Source organism: Aplidium turbinatum, chromosome 2 (assembly GCF_918807975.1).
Source record: "Aplidium turbinatum chromosome 2, kaAplTurb1.1, whole genome shotgun sequence".
Lineage (NCBI taxonomy): Eukaryota > Metazoa > Chordata > Ascidiacea > Aplousobranchia > Polyclinidae > Aplidium > Aplidium turbinatum.
In genome coordinates, this window is record NC_137473.1 from 12,876,213 (window position 1) to 12,896,791 (window position 20,579).

The following is a 20,579-nucleotide window of genomic DNA, read 5'->3' on the forward strand; positions in this document are numbered from 1 at the left end:
CCCCTATCTAGAGTATTTACACCTACCGGTATCTAAGTAATATTGCCACTATCATGGATTTCAGACCTCATTGTAACAATTGTAACTGAATACGACAATTAGTTAGTAACTAAATACGACAAACTAAGGGGAGCAGCTGACTCGAAGATTATATGTCACTTCACTGCTTCCTGTCTTCTGTTGTATCGCATCTGTGATCGCAGTGTACTGCATGTTATCGCAATGGGCGCAAATAAAAGCACGATTATTATTATCAGTATGGCCATGAAACACCCAGCCATCAAAAGTAACAGCATATTTTCCATGTCTTACAACTCAGGTCAAGATAAACCAGGGTTGTAGGTATTTTACCCAAATCAAAAAAAAAACTTGGGTGTTTTTTTTCAAAAAACCAACTTAAAAAAACCCAGAGCATCATAATTGTCCAATTTTTATCAGAAAATTGAAGAAATGAACTAAAGTACTACAAGATACTTAAAACAAACTTCAAATTAGGACTTGAAGATGCGATTGTGAAAGAAATTTCCAAGGATAAATTGAAAACACAGTGGATATTTCTGTACACAAAAATCAAGTAATGCCACTTTGTACTACACTAAACTCATTTATGCAAGAAGGCCTCATAGTTAAACTGCCCTAGTGCATTATTTTATTTAGTTATGCCAGCATGTACTGTGAGTGAGAGACACTTCATTGGTAAAAAGTAGTATTTGAGGTGAAATAAGCATGAATCTACCTTTTTTGCATCTTTTTTTAAATAAAACCCAAAAAACCCATGGAGGTTGGGCTTTTTTAAAAAAACCCAGGTTTTTCTCAACCCTGAGATAAACAGATTTTATAAATGAAAAGATTCTTTGTATTTATGTTGGTTTGTTGCCTTTATTATTAAAAACAACTTACTGACCCCTGATAATATGGTGATGTTTGTGTAACTATTAAAGCTAATAATGCTTTGGGACGGAGGGCTCATAAATTGCTGAGAATCGGTATTAAATTGGTAAAATTTACGCTTTAAAAATAACAAAACATTGGATACTCTTAAATGAAATTTAGCCATTTGTATAAATTTCTTTGAATGAGTAGCCATTAGACTAGGGTTACCATATTTGAAAAAGCAAAATTCCGGACAGTGCATTACTATTTTCATGAGACCATATATATTCGCTACCGAAATGCTAAAGCTGCAAACGTTGTACGATACTCATGCTAAAGCGCCAGCTACCGAAGTGAAAAGTATTGTCTTCTGTCACGAGCAGAATTTCAAACCAGGCAGGGTAAGCACTCTCTAAATATAGCTACGGACCGTCACTGAAAAAATCTCAACTTTAGAGTGAAAAATAATAATGAGAATTAGGTTGTGCCGAAAATAGAAGAAAAGCAATTGCATGCTTAAAACAAATTAAAGACACGCTTGTAAGTCAAGTCACTACAAATTTATTCTTCTGACCATGCATATTTTTCTGAAGATCTAATTCTCTTCAATAGGGCCTTATGTGATTTCAAAAATGAGAAAAATTCACTACAGCACATATCTTTGAAATTATATTAAAGAGTCAATATGCCTTTCATAATCACGACGCTCAACTTGATGACGCTTAGATGAAGCTAAAAAAAAAGACCAGAATAAACCAAATTGAAGCAGAAGTACACTAAAAAAATAGACCGCAACATACAATACTGATAAATCGCATTACGACACATAAAGCTAAACAAAAAAGACCAGAATAAGCCAAATTGAAGCAGAAATAAACTAAAAAATTTGTTGGAGTGAAATAATCACTGCAACGAACCGATAAAGTATGTTAAAAAAACAAATTATAAACCAAAAAAAAAAAATAAACCAAATCGAAAAATAATAAACCAAACGGTTGCAAAATAAACCAGATTTGGTTTTAAAAAGACTAAAATGGTAACACTGACTTCTAAGTGGTAAACATCATTGATAAGGAAAACGCTCTGTTACATCATAATTCCGTACAACCTCGTAGTAAAAAAAATGCACAAGATACGAAATAACAATGTTCTGGATTGGCAGTGTGCACAGTACGATTGCAGATGCAGTAAAATGAGCTGGCTGAGCGAATTTTCTAGGACACCCTTAATTTACAGGATTATTCCCGCAATTTTAATTCCCCCAAAACACCCATCATAAAATTCCGGACATTTGAGCATTTTTTAAAATTCCTCCCGGACGCAAAATTTCACCCTAAATTCCGGACATGTCCGGAATTTTCCGGACGGTATGGCAACCCTACATTAGACTACATAGTGTCTAAAGACAAAAGTAAATTGTAATGTCAAAATATTTATATCAACATATTATTAAAATATTTAGTTGCATATTACGGTACTGCTTGCAAAAATAACACCACTGAGAGAACATAAAAAAGTTGAAATGCCTCATGTGAAATTATAATTAAAAAGCATATAACTTTATAAGTTGTTTTTTGCGGCTGTTTGTTGTTTATTACTTAGCCTACTTTAAGCTGAGCTAACCCTTATATTGTTATGGTGTTACATCAGTGTTCGAATGTATTAAGTATTTGCCTCTACCTAGTGATCGATTTCGAGTAATGGGTAGTACCAATTTTAAGTCATAAGTATAGTAGACAACCGGAAACAGACATTGCAGTCGGCTGCAGCGTGGGTCAGGTGTATGTCGGAAGGCGTACACCGATGCATAGCGCTCAAGTCCGCTTTCCCGCAATGCAGGATAAAGATAAACAAACAAACAAACAAACACAAACGGGCAAAAATTGCGACTAAAATTAGAGAACACAAAAAAACTTAGCTACACAAAAACTACAAAAAAAACCCAACAGAGTAAGCGATCCTGAAGTTGCTTCCACAGATTAGTTAAAAGAAGCGTAAATCGTGTAAACTTTGCGCGATTTACGATTTGCAAAACTCATTGGTGTCTTTCTGTGTGTCTAAAACAAGTCCTGGAGGGTGTTAATAGCCAGATGTCTTGAAAAACAATATAAATTTATACAAATTATATTATATTTTCAACAAAGGGTTTAACTTCGGAATCCAAACTTTGAAAATTGGGGGGGGGGGCCATGGCCCCTTTCGCCCCCCCCCCCCTGGCTACGCCTATGTACTCTACTTATGACTTAAATTTGGTATTACCCATTACTCGAAATCGATCACTGGGTAGAGGCAATTATCGTAAAGTTTCTTGCCCAGAGAAACAACAGCAAGTGCGAGTGGCTGGAGTCGAACATGCAGGCTCTCGACTGCGAGTCCAACGCGCTAACCACTCGGCCATGACTTTCGATGCGCTGTTGGCATTTGGCAAATCTCTCATTAATAAATTTCATTAAATTTAGTTGTGGTGCTTTAGTGTTATTTTAGTTGGCCAATATATTATTCTTCTGAATAAAATATGATTCGACCAAATTAGTTATTCTGCAAGAAGTGGTACGCTTGGCATTACAGACCGTCCAAGTGGTACGAAATCGTAAAAAGGTTGAGAACCCCCGTGCTACGGCAATAAAAATGCCGTCGAAAAATGAGCATTTAATTCGGACAAAAATTGTTCAAAATTTCTTCCTGTTTGATTACTCGCAGTGTGAGTTTAATCAGCAGAAACATCGCACCAAGACCTCACCTCGGACTAGTTTACTTGCTGTGAACACTCAGACAGTCTTCGAAGTTATCATATTTTTACTTCGCAAAAACGTTGACGAGGCCAAACGGCAAAAGTTGAAATAGAGGGATTCCATGTTACGCTTCAATGCGCACTGAGAGGTTGAAGCGTTGCATAGAAACCAGGTACTGTATTACGAAACCCTTTGTTATCAGTCAAGTTAGTTGCTTCGATGCTAAATATCTATGATGGAAGTGAATGACAGACATATACAACCAAACAACCACACGGCATTTAACATAATCCATTAAAATTGAACATAAACTATAAGCTACTTGATAAGGGCTAACGTGTGTATGGCCGAAAACGTTTGTAGCTTATAGTTTATGTTCAATTTTTACCAAAATTGTGGAAGTGAATGACTGGTCAAAATCTTTACAACATTTAGCCTACCATCGTTTGATACAGGATCATTGGGGGGGAGGGGAAAGTAAGTTAGTTTTGGGTTGATTCAACGTTTGAGTCAGCACAAATCGATTTAATTTTCCCGGCGAGTTATATCGCGTAACAACAATGCTAAAAAGAAATTTACGTTTGGTTTACAATAATTCGACATCTAGCGACGTTAAATTATCATGAAATAACGTTAATTGCTCAATCAGGTACTGATAACAAATCAATAGCTCCCTGCGAGAAGACTGCCTCGATTTACGTATAGCCTACAGTACACTAACATAATTTCTGCACAATTATGATAGGCTACTGCAAGCAACACAAAGTCTGTTGGATCATAGTTAATGAATAGTTAATAATAAATATAAGGTATATTTATTAACTATGGTGTGAGAGCTTATTTCCACAAACTGTCGTTTTCATATCACTTTCTAATTTGTTCGTTTTTATTTTGATTTCTTGAACAGCTTTTTTGCTGTTTGCCGTTCTTTTTTTGTTACAATTTACAATGTGTGTGTTTTGGCGTTGTATTTTTTACTTAGGAGGTGCCCGGATGCCCATCCAAAGCATTTAAATGTTCTCGCACATAAGGGGTGTCTGGGGGGAATCGCCCCCCAGAAGCTGACAACACTACGGCAGCTTGAGCCCAGTGGCGTAGCTAGGGAATGTGCCGTCTGGGGCGGATTCAGATTTTGCCGCTCCTTCAATCAATCAATCAATCAATCAATCAATCAATGTTTTATTTGTCAGTAACAGGAACATACGTAGGCTACATGTTTGAAATATGCAATATACACAATGCAAAAGTTACACAAGTTCCCATACCGACAGGGAGACAACGAGACGACCATACGGTCTACTAGTCAATTGCCACCCTACGGAAATGACGATTTTGCGATTTTAAACACGTGCTGAAGTTAAACAAAACAAGCCTAAACCCTCTCTTTAACAAAAGAAAAAATAGGCCGAATCTTATTGTACAATGAACACTTGCAACAAGGGCGATTCAAGCTTTACAGTACTACACACAATAAAAATAGTGACAAGTTTCCAAAACTTTTCACTTTGAAAGTTTAACGAAATTATGACGTCACAAAATAAAGATTTAGCAAAGTGAAAAGTTAAGGAAACCGGCTTAGTGTGACCAAATGAATTCAGGGAAAAAAACTAAGTCCAACGTGAGATACAATTAAGTACAATCAAATACCAGGGATCATAGGCTACGCACTATTTATTTTTTTAGATAAGGAGTGATTAATCAACTTTAGTTGAAATTTATCAAGATTTCACAAAAATTAAAAACGAAAAAAAAAATTTGGCGATTTAAATGCATTTATAATTTCACAGTAAGGTAGACTTAATAAAAATAGTTTCAAAAAATATATTTAAAAGAAAATTATAATTGCAACAATTTGTATAATAAATTAAGCCACATAAATGAAGCAGTTTTGTAATAATACGAATTTTAATTCAAATATCCGATAAGGTCTGGCAGCACTGCTTTTAGAAATACAGGTTAGGCTACCAGTCAACAGTTAATTGTAGTGGCAATTTAAAGATAAAATAACTATTTAATACAAATTAAAGTTGCATTTCAATAATAATTAATAGTCTTTTGGATTCCTTCAAAAAAGCATGTGAAAATGAAATGCGTTTTTTTATCAGACTATAATCAAAATCAAAAACCGTAGTCTGAAAGTGCCGCCCCAAGACGTGCCGCCCCAGGCGGTCCGCCCCCCGCCCCTAGCTACGCCACTGCTTGAGCAATGGAGCATCCCTAGAGAAAAATAGTTCCCTCGCCACTGGCGAAACATGTTTGTTTTGGTCTGTTGCGCAGCATTTGCGCGGCGCGATCAAAATCATTAGATTAAGGCAGGCGGTTAGGCCAGCCAGGCTACATCTTAGGTTTAGCAGTGGTAGGAATGTAGGATATTAGTACAGCAGTCAGCACAGTAGCCTGCAAGTCAAAGTTGATAACATTACACTTACAGAGAGCATCGGTGTAAGTTATGGGTAATTCGATGCCAGGTTAGTTGCAAACTATTCTGTCCAGGAGAGGCTGAACGCTACTGAACTGGAGTGTAGCCTAGTAGGGTAGTTGTTAATGCTCAAGACATTTTTTATTGGCTCACAGAAGGCGACATGCATTAATTATCTCTTTTGAACATATTTAGACAGTCATATATATTAGTTATGACATTTGTTTTCTGTAGGCTAAGCTGTAGTATGAATGAATTTGCTTTGATGGCAGAGAAAAGTGTTCTATATAGCAACTTTTATTTTATGCGTGAAATAGGTCACACATTTTTATTGGAATGTAATTGTGCTTAGTGAGGATGAATAACAACAATTAAATGTTTTATTTTGTGTCCATTACAACAACATATATGGTAGTACAGTACAATGTAATTACCGGTGCATAACTCTTATAGCATTAATGTCCTCAGACGCTTTCTATAAAACGACATATTTTAAGCACTACAATGATATGTTGCACATGTCATCCAAGTGACTCCTTAAGTCCTTACGTCTTGTTTTTTATGTTTTGGCTTTAATATGGACAACCTTGTCTGATACAAATAAATAAATAAAAAAAATAACAACATATAACTATATGAAGTGGACGACTAGCCGATCAGTTTGCTGCTCTCATTTTCACTTGCCAAGGCACAGTCATGTATTCTTAAATGCTGTTGAACCATCATCCTTTTGAGTCCTGTGCAAGTGTTTTTACCACTCAGTGGTGCAGCAGGTACTGTTTGACTCATGATTGAACATCAAACCTATTTCTTGTGTTGAAAACTTGTTAGAAGATTTGGATAGCCTAATGCAGATAACATCCAATTTTGGGCTTGTTAGCATCCAAAGTTATACTGTGAGTGAGCTCTGAACTAATTTTTATTGTTTTATTTTACATTATAATACCTAGTATTTTAGTCGTAGCATAGACACATTTTCATATACAATTGCAAAATATGCTTCCTCTTGCAAAAAAAGGAGTTCTTTTGGATACCAGTCAGCAAACTCCATCTCCTAGTAAAGATTTTGTCAACTTGGTTGTAACTTTAACTGAGGTAAGAATTATTAACCCCTGAACCATTATCATTTAACACCAAATATTGTTATTATCTTTTAACACCTCTACTACAGCCTGTTTCAGCATAAAAGGGGATCATTAGAAGGTCCTTATTTAAATAGAATTTACCGTAACTATATATTTTGTCTAATCTAAGTCTATTATAATAATCAAATAGAGTAAGTCTATTTGAATAAGGATCTTCTGATGATCCCACTTTTAGGGTGAAACAGGCTGTAAAGGTTTTAGAAAAAATAACCATATTTAATGTAATTTGCTTTGCTTGACTTTTTTGCTTAGCATTGAGCACTTTTTATAGTGTTTATTGTTTATTCTCATTTAACATGTTTTCTATATGATGTGTTGCCTGAAAGAGAAAATGTTGTAGCCTATCTATCATTCTATCAATCTCTTGGCTGAATACAAATCAGCAAACTCCCTTTTTCCATATATATGTGGCATAACTTCATAGCGCTATTGTGTCGCAGTGAGTAAAAAGTTGTCTTCTTATACTTCAGGCTTTTATGTAGCGCAGTGTTAGTAATGCTTGTCAGAGTTAAATTTTTGCGGGTTTTAGCACCCAGAGCTGTTTGGAAATGAGGTTGCAAAATGCAAATCACCATTGAGTGCAGTAGCTGGTGCAAAACTCACAGTAATCACATTGCAAATGATAACAAAAAACTTCAGCCTTAACAGATGCCAGTGTAAACAAATTGCATCAGTTTGCAGCACTTGGGATGTGGAGATGTGGAAGTTTTTGTTAACAATGCACTTGGTTTCTGCAACTTTCTTGGTATTTTTTAGATTTGGTGAAAATTTGACTTTTTCTAAGGCTGAAGATTGTGATGAAATTGAAAGAAACTCAATTTGCATCTTAATAAAATCAGGCTCCAGTGATGTGTTAGCTGAAGATTTGTGTAGCTTAAAGAAGAGGAGTTTGTCAAAACATTTCTTGGATGGAAGAGCCGAATGCAGAAGTGCATCAATTTTAAAGAGAACAGTCTTTTTTTATGAATTTATCAAATTTTATGCTTTTTGGAAGTGGGTCATAAGTTTAGCCACTTCCTATAGCTTTGTGTACTTTTTCATCGCTTTTTATTTATAAAGCCACAAAATTTATTATTTTGAGGTGGTGTGGCGGTATTGGAAAATCAATCCTTACTGCATGAAGCCTGATGTGAAAGTGGCACCAAGTGAAAGGAAAGAAAGCCATGAAGATTTCATTAATGATATGGATATGCAAAGTGAGATATATAAATGTTAAGTCAGATAAAATTGATCAGTACCTGACATTCTGTCGTGGCCGACTTGTTGCAGGGACATCTCACCGCTAGACGACTACCGTACTTGTCACAAATTCTGGTTTTATTGTACTGTATTCTTGCCTTTTGCATTTCATGCAACGTCTAGACTGGTGATTTTCAACTTTGGGATTGCGACATGACTCGGCTTCGATCAACTGTCTACAGTGTCTAGCGCCTGGTCGGCTGCAACAGAACGTCCTGATGCCAAAATTTATTTAGTTAAATCATATATTGTATTCACAACTGTGAGGCATACTTATTTTACTTTTTGCTAGAATTAGAGAAGAAACAATGTTTTTTTGCATTGTTATAAGAGATTAATTTGAAAAGGATATAAATGAATACTGTACACACTGGGATATGATATTATATACACTTCAACAATAATCCTGTCGGCTGCATAACCAAGTGGTAAGAGCCCTGGTATGGCACTCGAAAGGGCGTTGGTTCGACAGCGCTCAAGAGCATGTTGCTGAGTCATCGGCACGATACTTCGAGAGATGCCTAAAGGTGGACATGAAGATTGGCTTCCTTACCTTCCCGTACACTTTATCGAAACTTTCAACTACCGGACATAAGCGTTTATACAAAAAAGCAGTAATCCTCATTATACTGCACAATAGCGTATATATATTATATTCAAGTTTTACTCGTACTGGACATACGTGAAACCAACTTTAGTAGGCTATATCAGATAACGGTTTACTTTACCTTGTCTGATTTTCCAATAACCCTATGCTTTAAAATGATTGTTGATTGTTTTTATTGTAGTGGAAGTGAAGCGTGTATTTGGCGAGGACATGGTGGAATATGTGAAAAGGTTATGTCAAGGTCATTTCGACTATCTCGCTCGCATTTCTAGCGCCTTACAAATATACATTATGTCATTCCTGGGGCTGGAAGATATCGCTCATCTTGCGACTACTAGCAAGCATTTCCATGAGGTTTGAGACATTTTCTTAAAAAACTGGCATGCTTATATGGCTGTGTCTATCGGTTGCAGATTTTAGTCTGAATAGTTTTCTGATTTTACAGTGCGTTGTAACTCATCTGGTATAGGCTATCGTATGTAGAGGATAAAGTCTTGTGACCCTTTGAGAAAAAACAAAATAACATTGCGAAATACCTTGTAGCCTATGTAACCGATTCATTCATCATTGCAAGAAGTCGATTGTTGCCAGTCCGATTGCTATTGTCGCATAAGAAACGTTTTTGCTCGGACTGGATCTTTTCAGGGTTGGTACACAGAAACATATTATAGACTGTTGTTTTTGATTCAATAATATTTTTTAATTAACTTTCAGACGTAGCCTACGGACTCAGCGAGCTTGTCAGGGAAGAGCCCTGCGTCAAAAGCCTCTACAAGTATGCGAAACTACCAGGAATAACCTATCAAGGCTTTGTCAGTTCGAGGATAAAGATTCAAAACCAACCCAACCGTATCAGCATGAAAATTGGTAGACCCGACTTGTTCGTTGTATACCAGTTCTACTGTACATCAAACTTTCTTATATTTCTGTTCAACCGACCTGATTCTCCAGATAAGCATATTAAACCTGTTCAAAATTCAAACATTTTAATTTTTTATCAACTTGCATTGTTTCCCATGGTTTTGACTATGTGAAATTCGAGAATGAAAAAAAAACTTCTCAAAATCATGCCAAATATCCAAAAGTTGATTTTCGCTTGTGAGCTTTCAGTAAGGCATTGGATGGCAATTGAAATAGAGTTCCACCCTTAGGATCATGGCCAAACAGGTCAAAAATGGGTTATTTTATCAAGAATGGAAACGTTTAGACCTCTTGAAGCAGGGTATGCCATCATCTTAGAGCAAAATGGTTGTCATTGTCGGGTTTGTTGTGGTCAAAACAATGCAAGGGTCTAAAATTGTTGAAAATTTCTGAATTTTGAACGAGTCTAATGCAGATGTGTTATCTACAGTAGCAGAAGGAATGTAGTCTACTGCATGAAGAGTTTGTTCTTTGCTTAAGTGTACCGCTGACAGAAATTTGCAATTGCTTAGTTTATTAAACATGAACTTTTACATTTAGTTGTGCAACTCTGAACAATTATGGGAACATATCGTCGAGCGGCATTGCGATACTGTGACGGAGGAAATGAAGCAGTTTGCCATGGAAGTCGGCTGGAAACACGTAAGATTGCATCTAGGTTCTAGGGTTCACCAATGCGGAATGGCCCGATTTGGTGTGGACGCGCTGTTGAGCAGCGTTTTATGATTAAAATGCAATTAATTTGTTGGCAGCCAGTATTTTGTTGCGGTGAAGAAGAGTAATCAACAATTAATCTGCGTGATATCAAACATTCTATAATAACTTTTAATTCATATTTTTGTATATAATAAATACTTGCATTTATTTTGTTTTGAATCTTTATCTTCGGACTGACAAAGCCTTGATTCCTGGTAGTTTCGCATACTTGTAGAGGCTCTTCACGCAGGGTCGGTTATCGAGATTGGCGAAGTGAAGTTTACCGATTGGTGAAGTGTTGTTGCCTGGGAATTATTCCATTCATAAGGTGCCGCTGAATGGAGAGCAGAAAGTGCGTTGCTCAAGCGCACACCCCGAGAGTCGAACCGGCGCCGCATGATCTTGAGCCTGGCGCGTAACCACTGAGCTAACGGGGCGGACTATTTCATTGCTCAATTCCACGTGTAGGAAGAACTAGAGTTGGATGCCGTATTGTGGATAAGGTATAGAGCAACAAATTCAAACTCATACTAATAAGCTTTCAACTTTGGTCATCGTGTCTGCAGCAATGATTTAAGCCCTTTACAATAAAATCAAAAATTTTAAAACTGTTTGGCCATACAAGAAGATCAAAATACGGAGTCAGCAAGTCGGTTAATGGAAAGATAAAAAGAAGCAGACCATCAAGGCGATGGCATGACAACATCTGGGCGTGGACCGAACTCAAATCTGACGGCACTGGTCGAGTTAGCTAACAGCCGTGACTCGTGTAAACAGATTGGCTAACCCATGTTCAACCGCAATCTGCTTCAAGCGGAGATGGCGATTGAATGTAAAAATGTCAAACTGTCGTATTTAAATTTGGAGGCCAAAGGAGTTTTCTCGTTCAGTTTACAAAAAATAAAAATAACATTTTTATATTTGATAATATGGTAGTCAGGTGCTACCTGCAGTTAAAGCTTAATACCTTCTTGCAGGTATTCTTCACAAACAAATTGCAACTTCAAGCTCAAATGCGCCGCCATCAACAGCGCTCGCTGTTTGCCACACAACCGGTAGCTTAGCATGCGAAACAGAATTGTCATTTGGATTTTGTCAACCCACTGTATTTTTATATGTAGTCACAGGCTATGAACAACTTTTTACTACAACAAAGATTTTAAATTTGATTTTTACCTACATAATTTTGTAGTTTTGCTATGTTTTAAAAGCTGCTTTAATACTTATTATACATTAGGGTGTCCCACTTTTAGGCGACTTTTCAGGAAAATTAGGTTCGGGTCAAATTCTGAATGGATTTTCGTCACTGATTTCAAAAATGACATTATTTTTTCATTATGACGTCATCTTGATGTGCCAGCTAGCGGATTTATGCTATTTTGGCCTTATCACGAATATGGCAAGAGCTAGAGACTTGGAACTTGCGCCAAAATGACCGGAAGGGACGATTTCCTATTTGTTGTCAATACAATATGAAACGCTAACTGCAACAGAAAAGAAGTTATTTTGAAAAAAACATGTTTTTGCTCATTTTGGACAAAAGTATGAGAAACATGGCAATTTTACTACAGTGACGCTTTTATTTCGGTTGTTTCGGTTTATTTCGGTAAGTTGCTGTGCTGCGCCACATTGTTTAACAATTAAGTACAGTGGTAGTTAGTCTAGCATATTGTATTTACAATTGATTATATACCTCAGCATTGATTTTTACATGCATATTGCAATTACTAATACTAGCTAGCTTTAAACCCTTGATCATTTCGTTCAAAGATCTATCAAACAAAACCACCATTCAACAACACAACACAGTTCAATGGGGTTATTTATCACACCATACTGTGCAAAGCAGCACAAATGCGCAAGTCTGTTTTGGCCAAATCATCTTGGTCATCTCGAATCAAGCCGTTCACAACTCGTTTCAGTCTGCCAATAAAGCGCTCTGTTCCTCGATTGTTGTTGTTGATCATACGCAAAAACACTGATGGAGATGAAAAACATGCAATGCGTGGAGCCGTCTTACTTTCTTCGGAGAAAAAAATCACTTAAGTTGTCACGCTTCAAAAGCGTCTGCTCGATATCAACGTTTCTTGGAAAACTTTTCTGTCTTGCCACATCAGCAGCAAAAGGCGGAACTTCAGAGTGGAGAACTTAAAGCAACGTTTTAGGGCTCAACCATTGGGATGCATGCTTAACGAAATGTTTCAGAACAGCGTTGAATACTGGTTCATCCACAGATTTATATGCAAGTAATAAATCTCTTGTAAGCAGTACCAATTGAGGGACCTTCAGCAGCGGAAGGTTTAAGAAGGATGACTAAAAATGCTGGCAAATAAACACAAACAATCAAAGAAACCATACGTTGAAGTTTAGGGATATCCTGAGGCCCAACACAATACCTAAAAATCAGCAATCTTAAGTAACCACTCGCTGTTGTTATTCAACGCGCATGGGACAACCTTTCTTGACGATAAAAAAGTAGGGGTTTCAAATTTCCTGGAACATTCGTCACTAAATGAACTGCCATAGCAAGAAGACACATAGGCCTACGGTCGCTCCGAAAAGATAAATCTTAGCTTCTTTCTTGTGCTCAGAAAACTATAAGATCTTGGCTTTTAAATGATTTGCGGCTATAACTGTGATGAAACTTTACAATATTGTCGGATTTTCAGATGTTGGGGCTTAAGTTTTGATATTTTCTTAATTATGTTCATCAAACCACCATCTTCGTATGCATTAGGGCATTTCACTTTGCCTTCCAAAAAGCTTTTTGCGTGTGTAAAATAAATCTCATTTACATGGAAGAGACATTCAAGAGTGTGTACCACTACTACTACCACTGTACTTAATTGCTAAACAAGGTGGAGCAACTTAACAATCGAAATAAAAGCATCACTGTAGCAAAATTGCCGTGTTTCTCATTTTTTTGTCCAAAATGAGCAAAAACATGTTTTTTTCAAAATAACTCCTTTTCTGTTGCAGTTAGCGTTTCATATTGTATTGACAACAAATAGGAAATCGTCCCTTCCGGTCATTTTGGCACAAGTTCCAAGTCTCTAGCTCTTACCATATTCGTGATAAGGCCAAAATAGCATAAATCCGCTAGCTGGCACATCAAGATGACGTCATAATGAAAAAATAATGTCATTTTTGAAATCAGTGACGAATATCCATTCAGAATTTGACCCGAACCTAATTTTCCTGAAAAGTCGCCTAAAAGTGGGACACCCTATTATACATGCTGTGATTTATATGCCAATTTTAATTGTTATAAATTGTTATTTTTTTTATTGAGTTTTATTCCTATAGTATTCTGCATTTCTATCTGGTTTTGGTTTCATTATTCACAACAGCTGTGTGCATGCAACAAACTGCTGGTCTACTGCCGACTGTGTAGCATATTCTTTTCAACCCACACGAAAAGATTTGCACAATTCCTCTAAACGCCAATAAATTGCCGAAAAAACAGGTGCTTTGTGGATTGGTTACTTTGAATTTTCATTTTTGGAATGAGAAAGACTCTGAAAGGTTGTCCCTAGCAGTTTAGCTTGCTTGTAGAGTTGTAGTGTCAATCAGAGAGATTGACAGAGTGAAGTTTCCAGTTGTTGACGTGTTATTGCCTGTGAATTATTTCATCCACTGGGTTCCTCTGGAGTCTTTCACAGAATAGTGGTGCTCGCTAAACCATGTGTTGTTTCTCAATTAAAGTTTTAATACTTACAAAATGAATAAAATTTATTTCTGTACGCTGCAGCATAGCCTACACGTTAAAATGTAGTACGGAACACAAATAATTTCATGCAACACGTTGCAACAAAACGAACAAAAAAACAGTTCAACAATAACTATTCATATTTTTGTGTATATGCATTGGATTTATAAAAAAGTAGGCTATGTCTGATTGAGGAAGCAACAGGCTCCAAAATAAACGCATTCGCGACTTCGAACGCTGATCCCATTCCATCTGTCAAAACGAGAAAATGTAGCTTAATCATCACCACAAGCCTTTACCCCAGCAATGGTACAGCATGGTCGCATGTCGCTTCAAGGGATCGATGAAGAGGTAAGCGAAAGTCTGCTCATGTTCGTCCACAGAAGGGAATGTTGTTCTACCGGATTCACTCTGTAGAGTGGAAAGAACTCGGTGAAGTGAAACCAGCTTGAACGATTAGGCCTACTGCGGTTGAAATAGTGACATGTAGCCTGCCCTACAAAGGATACAGGATTATTTTTGTCAACTTTCAGTTTGTTGACTTCGTGAAGAAACCGACTCCATTGCGTTCGCAGCAAAATTTTGTTTATTTCATCCAGGGATTCGAAAGACCGGGATTACCAACTAAGTTACGTTAACCGCCAACAAGAGGGTGCGTTATGAAAAAGTGTTGCCAGATGTTTTTCAAGTATCAGGTATAAATAATACTTTAAAGCCCTAACCTTATCCATTCAAAATTTGAAATTAAATAAAATTAGTCCAAAATAATTTAAAATAAACTCGTTTGCAATGGTATTTTTGAATTTACAAGGTCTGAAAAGAAACTACCGGTAGACGTTTGAAAATATTTGATCAAACTATTAAATACTCAAAAAATAAAAAAGTGAAAACTACGCCAAAGGGATATAAAGTATCGTGTGTCACGTAATATATCTTGTAATTTCTTCCTGGTTATAAGCGTTGATTAAATTTGCAAGCATCATTATGCTTTGATGAGTTTGATTGAAATGATAAAAAATTGCCTTAAATTTATTTTAGAATAATTTGCAATGGACAAGACTTGCGCTACCACCTCTGTAAAACAACACTTTAACCCGAAAAGTTTAAACAATATCTGGCAACTCTTAAATTTAACACGCCTTCTTGGCAGGTAATTGGACAACCCGTAGTTCTAGATATCCCTGATTTCTTTCCATCCCACCAACAGGTAAGTACCTAATAGCCTACGCTCTACATATAATGCTGTCACGCATTATGAAGAGATGGGGGTTCGGTAAGAACGTAGCTGCGGGGTAGGCCATGAAGAAGAAATTGCTCTCCCCAAAAAATTATGTTTTCATTCAAAATAATGTCTCAAAAGCTGTAGCCAATGTCAGATATCTTGCTGGTCTTCAGTAAGGCATTAGGCCTAGTAGCATACTTCATCTGCAAAGTGTCATTGAATGGAAAGCTGCTCAAATTCAAGACAGACGCAAACCATCATGGCTTGATCAAACTGTTTCTCCACCGCCAGTAGTATGGACCTGACCTTTCAAACGATGTGTGATTTAAAATCGAAAAAAGTCTCTTTCGCATGAACGAAGCTAAAACGTTATCGCAGTTCGCTGGGAGAAGTCAAAATTTCAGATTCCCTTTCGCTCGTATTCATGAAATTCAAACTGGGCTGCCGGCAATCTTTAAAAAATCAACCGGAGGAAAATTTGCTCTTATAATAGTTTTTAGAAAGCACCACAGGCCTACTTACTTGCGTTGTCAGTTGATAAGCTTTCGTCATAACCACCAATTGCTTCGTTTCTGGGTTTTTTTGAACTCTATGAAATATGCAAAGCAAATGAAATCACTTGAACGTTTTAAATAGAATACCGTAACTTATTCCAACGTTTTTACCCAATTCGGCTCATGTCAAATTCTTTGCGTCGCATCTGAAACCACCTCACGGTAGATTAGCCGAAAATCACTCTTAGTCTAAGCTACAGAATACTGAGCTTAATCCATTACATCAAATTCAGCGTAACTATAGGTTACCTACTCACATTATGAGGTCTTTGTATAGAGATTTTGTAACGTCTAAATACGGTTGAATGATGTCTTCATATTGACATATTGGGCCACCGATGACAACCAGAAAGAATAATTTGAATAACACTTCTGCTCTTTCCTCATCACTGTAGCACTCAAAATTGTCAGAATCTTCCAGCAACAACATCTGTGGACAATTTAATTGTGCCAAGTAATTCGTGTTACAGGAGTAGGCTGCAGATGCCTTTGAAATATTTAAAAGTAAATTAAAAGCGACATGAAAAAGTTATGTTGCTAACAGTTAGCCTATAAGCCATGAGCTAAACCGTTAAAGCCAATAAAACACCAAAAATATGTGACATTGTGGAACAGTTTTTTTTTTAGTTTGTTTTGAAGGAGTTACAACATTGAAAAAACAGTTAGTCGAAGCACAAGCACTCGAGTGATAATAATTTGTTTTCACATAGCGCTGTATTCATTGTAGATGTGTGGTGCTCCCAGCGCATTATCAAGCAGAGAGTGTTAGAGACATTTTGTGCTTCCAAATATTCATGGGGACATTTTATTTTGTTATTTTGAAAATGGAATCACCGTAGAAATTTGCGCCAGAAAGAGCAAAGCATCAACTCGTTCGTACATATTTAAAAGAACTACCTTTCTTAATTCATCCGAGATCGTAATCCCTTCATAATACTCATCAAAGCATTTGCTAATGTTTCCAGTGTCTCGTATTATTCCTTCTTTGGTTAATTTATCGAAGAACGTCATGGAAGTGACGGTGCAGTTCATTTCTCGTGCTTGAACCGATTTGGGTTTGTCTGAGGAAAAACATCAATTATCACATCACTCAAAACAAAAGATGCTACGTTTTTTTTTTAATTTCCAGTATGGTTGCCGAACGTTTATACTTACAGTAGTAGCCTAATGCATGTGATATTAATATTAGCACTGTTTTCTACACAGTAGTAAACAGTCTTGGATGTAAGCCTACACGGACACTATTTATGATAACGATGAATCAGCATCAGGAACTGCTCTTCACCTTACTCTTACGCCAAACTATGATTTTCGCCAACCTTTATAGTACGTACGACGAGAAAGCTCTGACACCTGACCAGGACATCATACGACATTTGCATAGTGTCTCTACGGTTTTATCCCCCAGTTATAGACCTACTACTGTTTTACACAAATTTAATGTGTCTTTAAACCAAACAAATGAAATAAAAGGATAATTGTACCTGTTTATTAAAACGTCAAAAAACTAAAGCAACAAGTCGAAGTTGTGTTGTTGTTGTAGCAAGTGTTGTATATTCCACAACAAAAAGTATTGTTCTAGGTGCACTGACCGATACGACGAGATGGAAGTATAAAATGTTTGAAAAAACGTATCAAAAGAGCATAACTGAGTCGTAATAACAGAGAGACACTTAAAGGAAAGCTATATTTGAAAGTGTGCACAAAGATTGACTTTCCTGTTTTCTGATCTGCCTAACCTAAATTTTCAATGCAAAGTATAAGACAGGATATGAAAAAATGCGCAGAAAAGACAGCAAAAGATTAAAAATCAATTACGGTAAAACTTCTACAGTTCCAAAGTATCTACAAGCAATTTCATTTACCAACTCTGCCCCATGATCCCGATTCACTCATCTGCTGTATGTTTGCCAAGATAACTTCATCACTAAAAAAATCCTGAAAAAGTTGATATGCAAGGATTAAAATGTTATCAATTTCTAGCATACGCACAAAGCAGAATTTGTGCAATAAGTAAAGTATGTAAAAACAATAAGGAATACATTCTATAGATATTTTTGTTCTTTCTCACAGTTGATCTATCATTTTATTTATAGCTTTTTGTAACCATTAACATTATTTGCAATTACTGTAATACGTAGGTCACAAAATACAATGTTTTTTTTAGTTATTTTTAGCATAAAAGTTTAGACAAAACAAATATAGTGATGAAGCGGAGTTATCCATACCTTGAAGAAGCTGTCTTTCTCATAATGTTGAAACGGTTTATCGAAACTAAATGACCATGACTTCAAACGATCAATTAAATACCTGTCAAAATGTATGCATACAATCTTATAATATTCGATGATGATGAAAATGATGCAGCATGGTGGAACACCACTGACTGTTCATGACCACAGTCAAGCAGCTGGGATCGCCAGTTGACAACGTGGACATTGCTAGCACCATGTTTTCAGTAATTGGACGATGGACAATTGGACATGTACCCTTGTGATGTCAGTGGATGATACAAGTTGAGGGAGCCGATAGCCCCCTAATATAAAAAAGGCAACTTAATTCATTTGCATGGACAGGTGAAACATCCATGAATGGCATATTTTAAGATAATGTATATAATGCTTGTCACTATTTTTTTTTCATTTTAGATTTCTGTATCATGATTCATGAAGTGCATACAAAAGCATAACAAATTTACCAACCAACAATACCTTAATTCTGATAAACTTAATACAATTTTACTACTTTTTTTAAACTTAGCACCAATTTCTTAAAGTTACCATTTTTCCAAGTACACTTTGAAGTCTTTATTGCAAAAAGTAGGGAGTTGCTTAGGTAGCAATTTAAACTTATAAGAGGAACCTTCTTCCATCAGAAAAGACTGGAGAATAATATTTTAGCTTAAACAACTATCACAACTAGAACTTAGCAATGATATCACCTATAAAAAATAATGGTTGTTTTATTTGATATCCATCATGACAACTTACATAGAACTGCATTCCCACTGAATAATTTAACAGCTCAGCAGAAGATGCATAAAAAGTATACAAAAGAACCAGAGAAGAATCACAGTCATGCAGTCAGCTTTTCACATTTTATCATGAAATTGTAACAGTGTGGAGATTCCAAGTCAGACACCTTCATCAATCCACTGCACCAAACAAACCAAAATTTAAAAGCAAATCAAAACCAAGATAAAGTAAAAACTAGACAGTACATTGCCAGACCATGTCAACCAGAGCAGAAAATCATCCAAACTAGGGTAATCAAAGACAATGCGTTTTTATCTGCAGCTTTATAAAACTAAAATATAATTTAAGGAAAGAGTTAGCTTTCATGTATTGGTGTACCACCGTCCACCGGCGGGAAAGGCAAAATAATAAAACAAGACAGAGCATTATAGATAGGGCGATTTTTTTGTAATATAAAAAACTCGAAAAGGTGACTTTAATTTTGCAAAAAGTAGCCAAAAATTAACTTTATTTAACAAAAACAAGAAAGCGATAGAAATAGTAGCAATTCAACATAAAAAGCATCTAAATTAGCTTCAATTTGTGCTCAAGTTATAATGCATATACACTTTATACAGGGTGACCCAAAAAGATTCGTACCCATGAAAATTTCAATTGTGACTTTGATTGAAAAGCTATTTATTTCAAATTACAACCACACATTATTCAGTTTATGGAAGACCATTGACTAGAGTTTTAGCTTTTTCTGTCAATTTTTAGTCAATTTATGGCTTTCCCAAGATGTGTTCCAAGTGTGAAAAGGTCGAATAAAACATGGGTACGAATCTTTTTGGGTCACCCTGTACATATGTAATGTTTTATATTCTCTGGAAGGAAGTTTCTGTCTTTGGCTAGTAGCTTGTCGAGCATGTAAAAGCATCGTTCCAACAAAGGCATTGTTGGTTGGCATTCTTGGGCAAGCCATACACAGCTGGAGCAATTTCCTGGCGATTCATATCCATAATGTCTATCAAATCATTTTTTTCAACCTTTTGGTGATGTAAGATACAATGCCACAGCTGTCGTTACCAAAATTAAGATTTGTCAAATCATTATGGACTGCTCTGATGGTGTATTTTGTATTTTTCATTTTTAGCACTAAGCGAGCTAACCAATTGTACTCTATTTTAATTTTTATCCAGTCCTGAGATAGACCTTCCTTAGTGACACTGTTCTAAGCTCTTTCAACTAAAAGACCAGAACCTTCAAATCCAAACACAATATCTCTTACAGCAGAGTCATTCCATTATAATTCAACAAATGGTGAACACTACCACCTCTTAGATTTTCTTCATTTTTACATATTTAGTACATATTTTAGAATAATATTCATAACTGTTGGAATTTTTTTGATACCTTGTATCGTTTTCAAGTTATCGCGATTTAAAATTTCACATTTTTGCCACTAGTGGCGCCATTGTGCGTGAGAACATTTTGGGAAAATGCTC

General features: G+C 36.2%; 2 protein-coding genes across 2 annotated transcripts; one reads left to right on the forward strand and one right to left on the reverse strand.

The window, feature by feature from the left end:
• The first annotated feature begins 6,981 nt into the window (after window positions 1–6,981).
• On the forward strand, window positions 6,982–14,091 carry LOC145764793 (F-box only protein 36-like). Its single transcript, XM_082576470.1, has 5 exons — window positions 6,982–7,119; window positions 8,251–8,365; window positions 9,197–9,369; window positions 10,477–10,578; window positions 11,610–14,091. Exons 1-5 carry the CDS (start codon window positions 7,021–7,023, stop codon window positions 11,694–11,696), a joined length of 576 nt encoding a protein of 191 aa, XP_082432596.1. The 5' UTR covers window positions 6,982–7,020; the 3' UTR covers window positions 11,697–14,091.
• Window positions 14,092–14,326: 235 nt separating this feature from the next.
• Window positions 14,327–19,054, reverse strand: LOC145764792 (cilia- and flagella-associated protein 300-like). The gene is made up of 7 exons (XM_082576469.1): window positions 18,898–19,054; window positions 18,346–18,427; window positions 17,983–18,055; window positions 17,015–17,178; window positions 16,375–16,547; window positions 16,086–16,152; window positions 14,327–14,752 (listed from the first exon to the last, which is right to left on the reverse strand). The coding sequence occupies exons 1-7, from the start codon at window positions 18,987–18,989 to the stop codon at window positions 14,624–14,626; spliced, it is 780 nt and encodes a 259-aa protein (XP_082432595.1). The 5' UTR covers window positions 18,990–19,054; the 3' UTR covers window positions 14,327–14,623.
• Window positions 19,055–20,579: the final 1,525 nt, after the last annotated feature.

Excerpts from the sequence above, each read along its gene's own strand:
- LOC145764793 (XM_082576470.1), top strand. The coding sequence starts at position 7,021 with ATGCTTCCTCTTGCAAAAAAAGGAGTTCTTTTGGATACCAGTCAGCAA. Across the intron at positions 7,120-8,250 it reads TGGTTGTAACTTTAACTGAG|GTGGTGTGGCGGTATTGGAA; the intron begins GTAAGAATTATT and ends TATTATTTTGAG. Across the intron at positions 8,366-9,196 it reads TAATGATATGGATATGCAAA|TGGAAGTGAAGCGTGTATTT; the intron begins GTGAGATATATA and ends TTTTTATTGTAG.
- LOC145764792 (XM_082576469.1), bottom strand. The coding sequence starts at position 18,989 with ATGGAAGAAGGTTCCTCTTATAAGTTTAAATTGCTACCTAAGCAACTC. Across the intron at positions 18,056-18,345 it reads AGAAAGACAGCTTCTTCAAG|GATTTTTTTAGTGATGAAGT; the intron begins GTATGGATAACT and ends CAACTTTTTCAG. Across the intron at positions 17,179-17,982 it reads GGGATCATGGGGCAGAGTTG|ACAAACCCAAATCGGTTCAA; the intron begins GTAAATGAAATT and ends GTTTTTCCTCAG.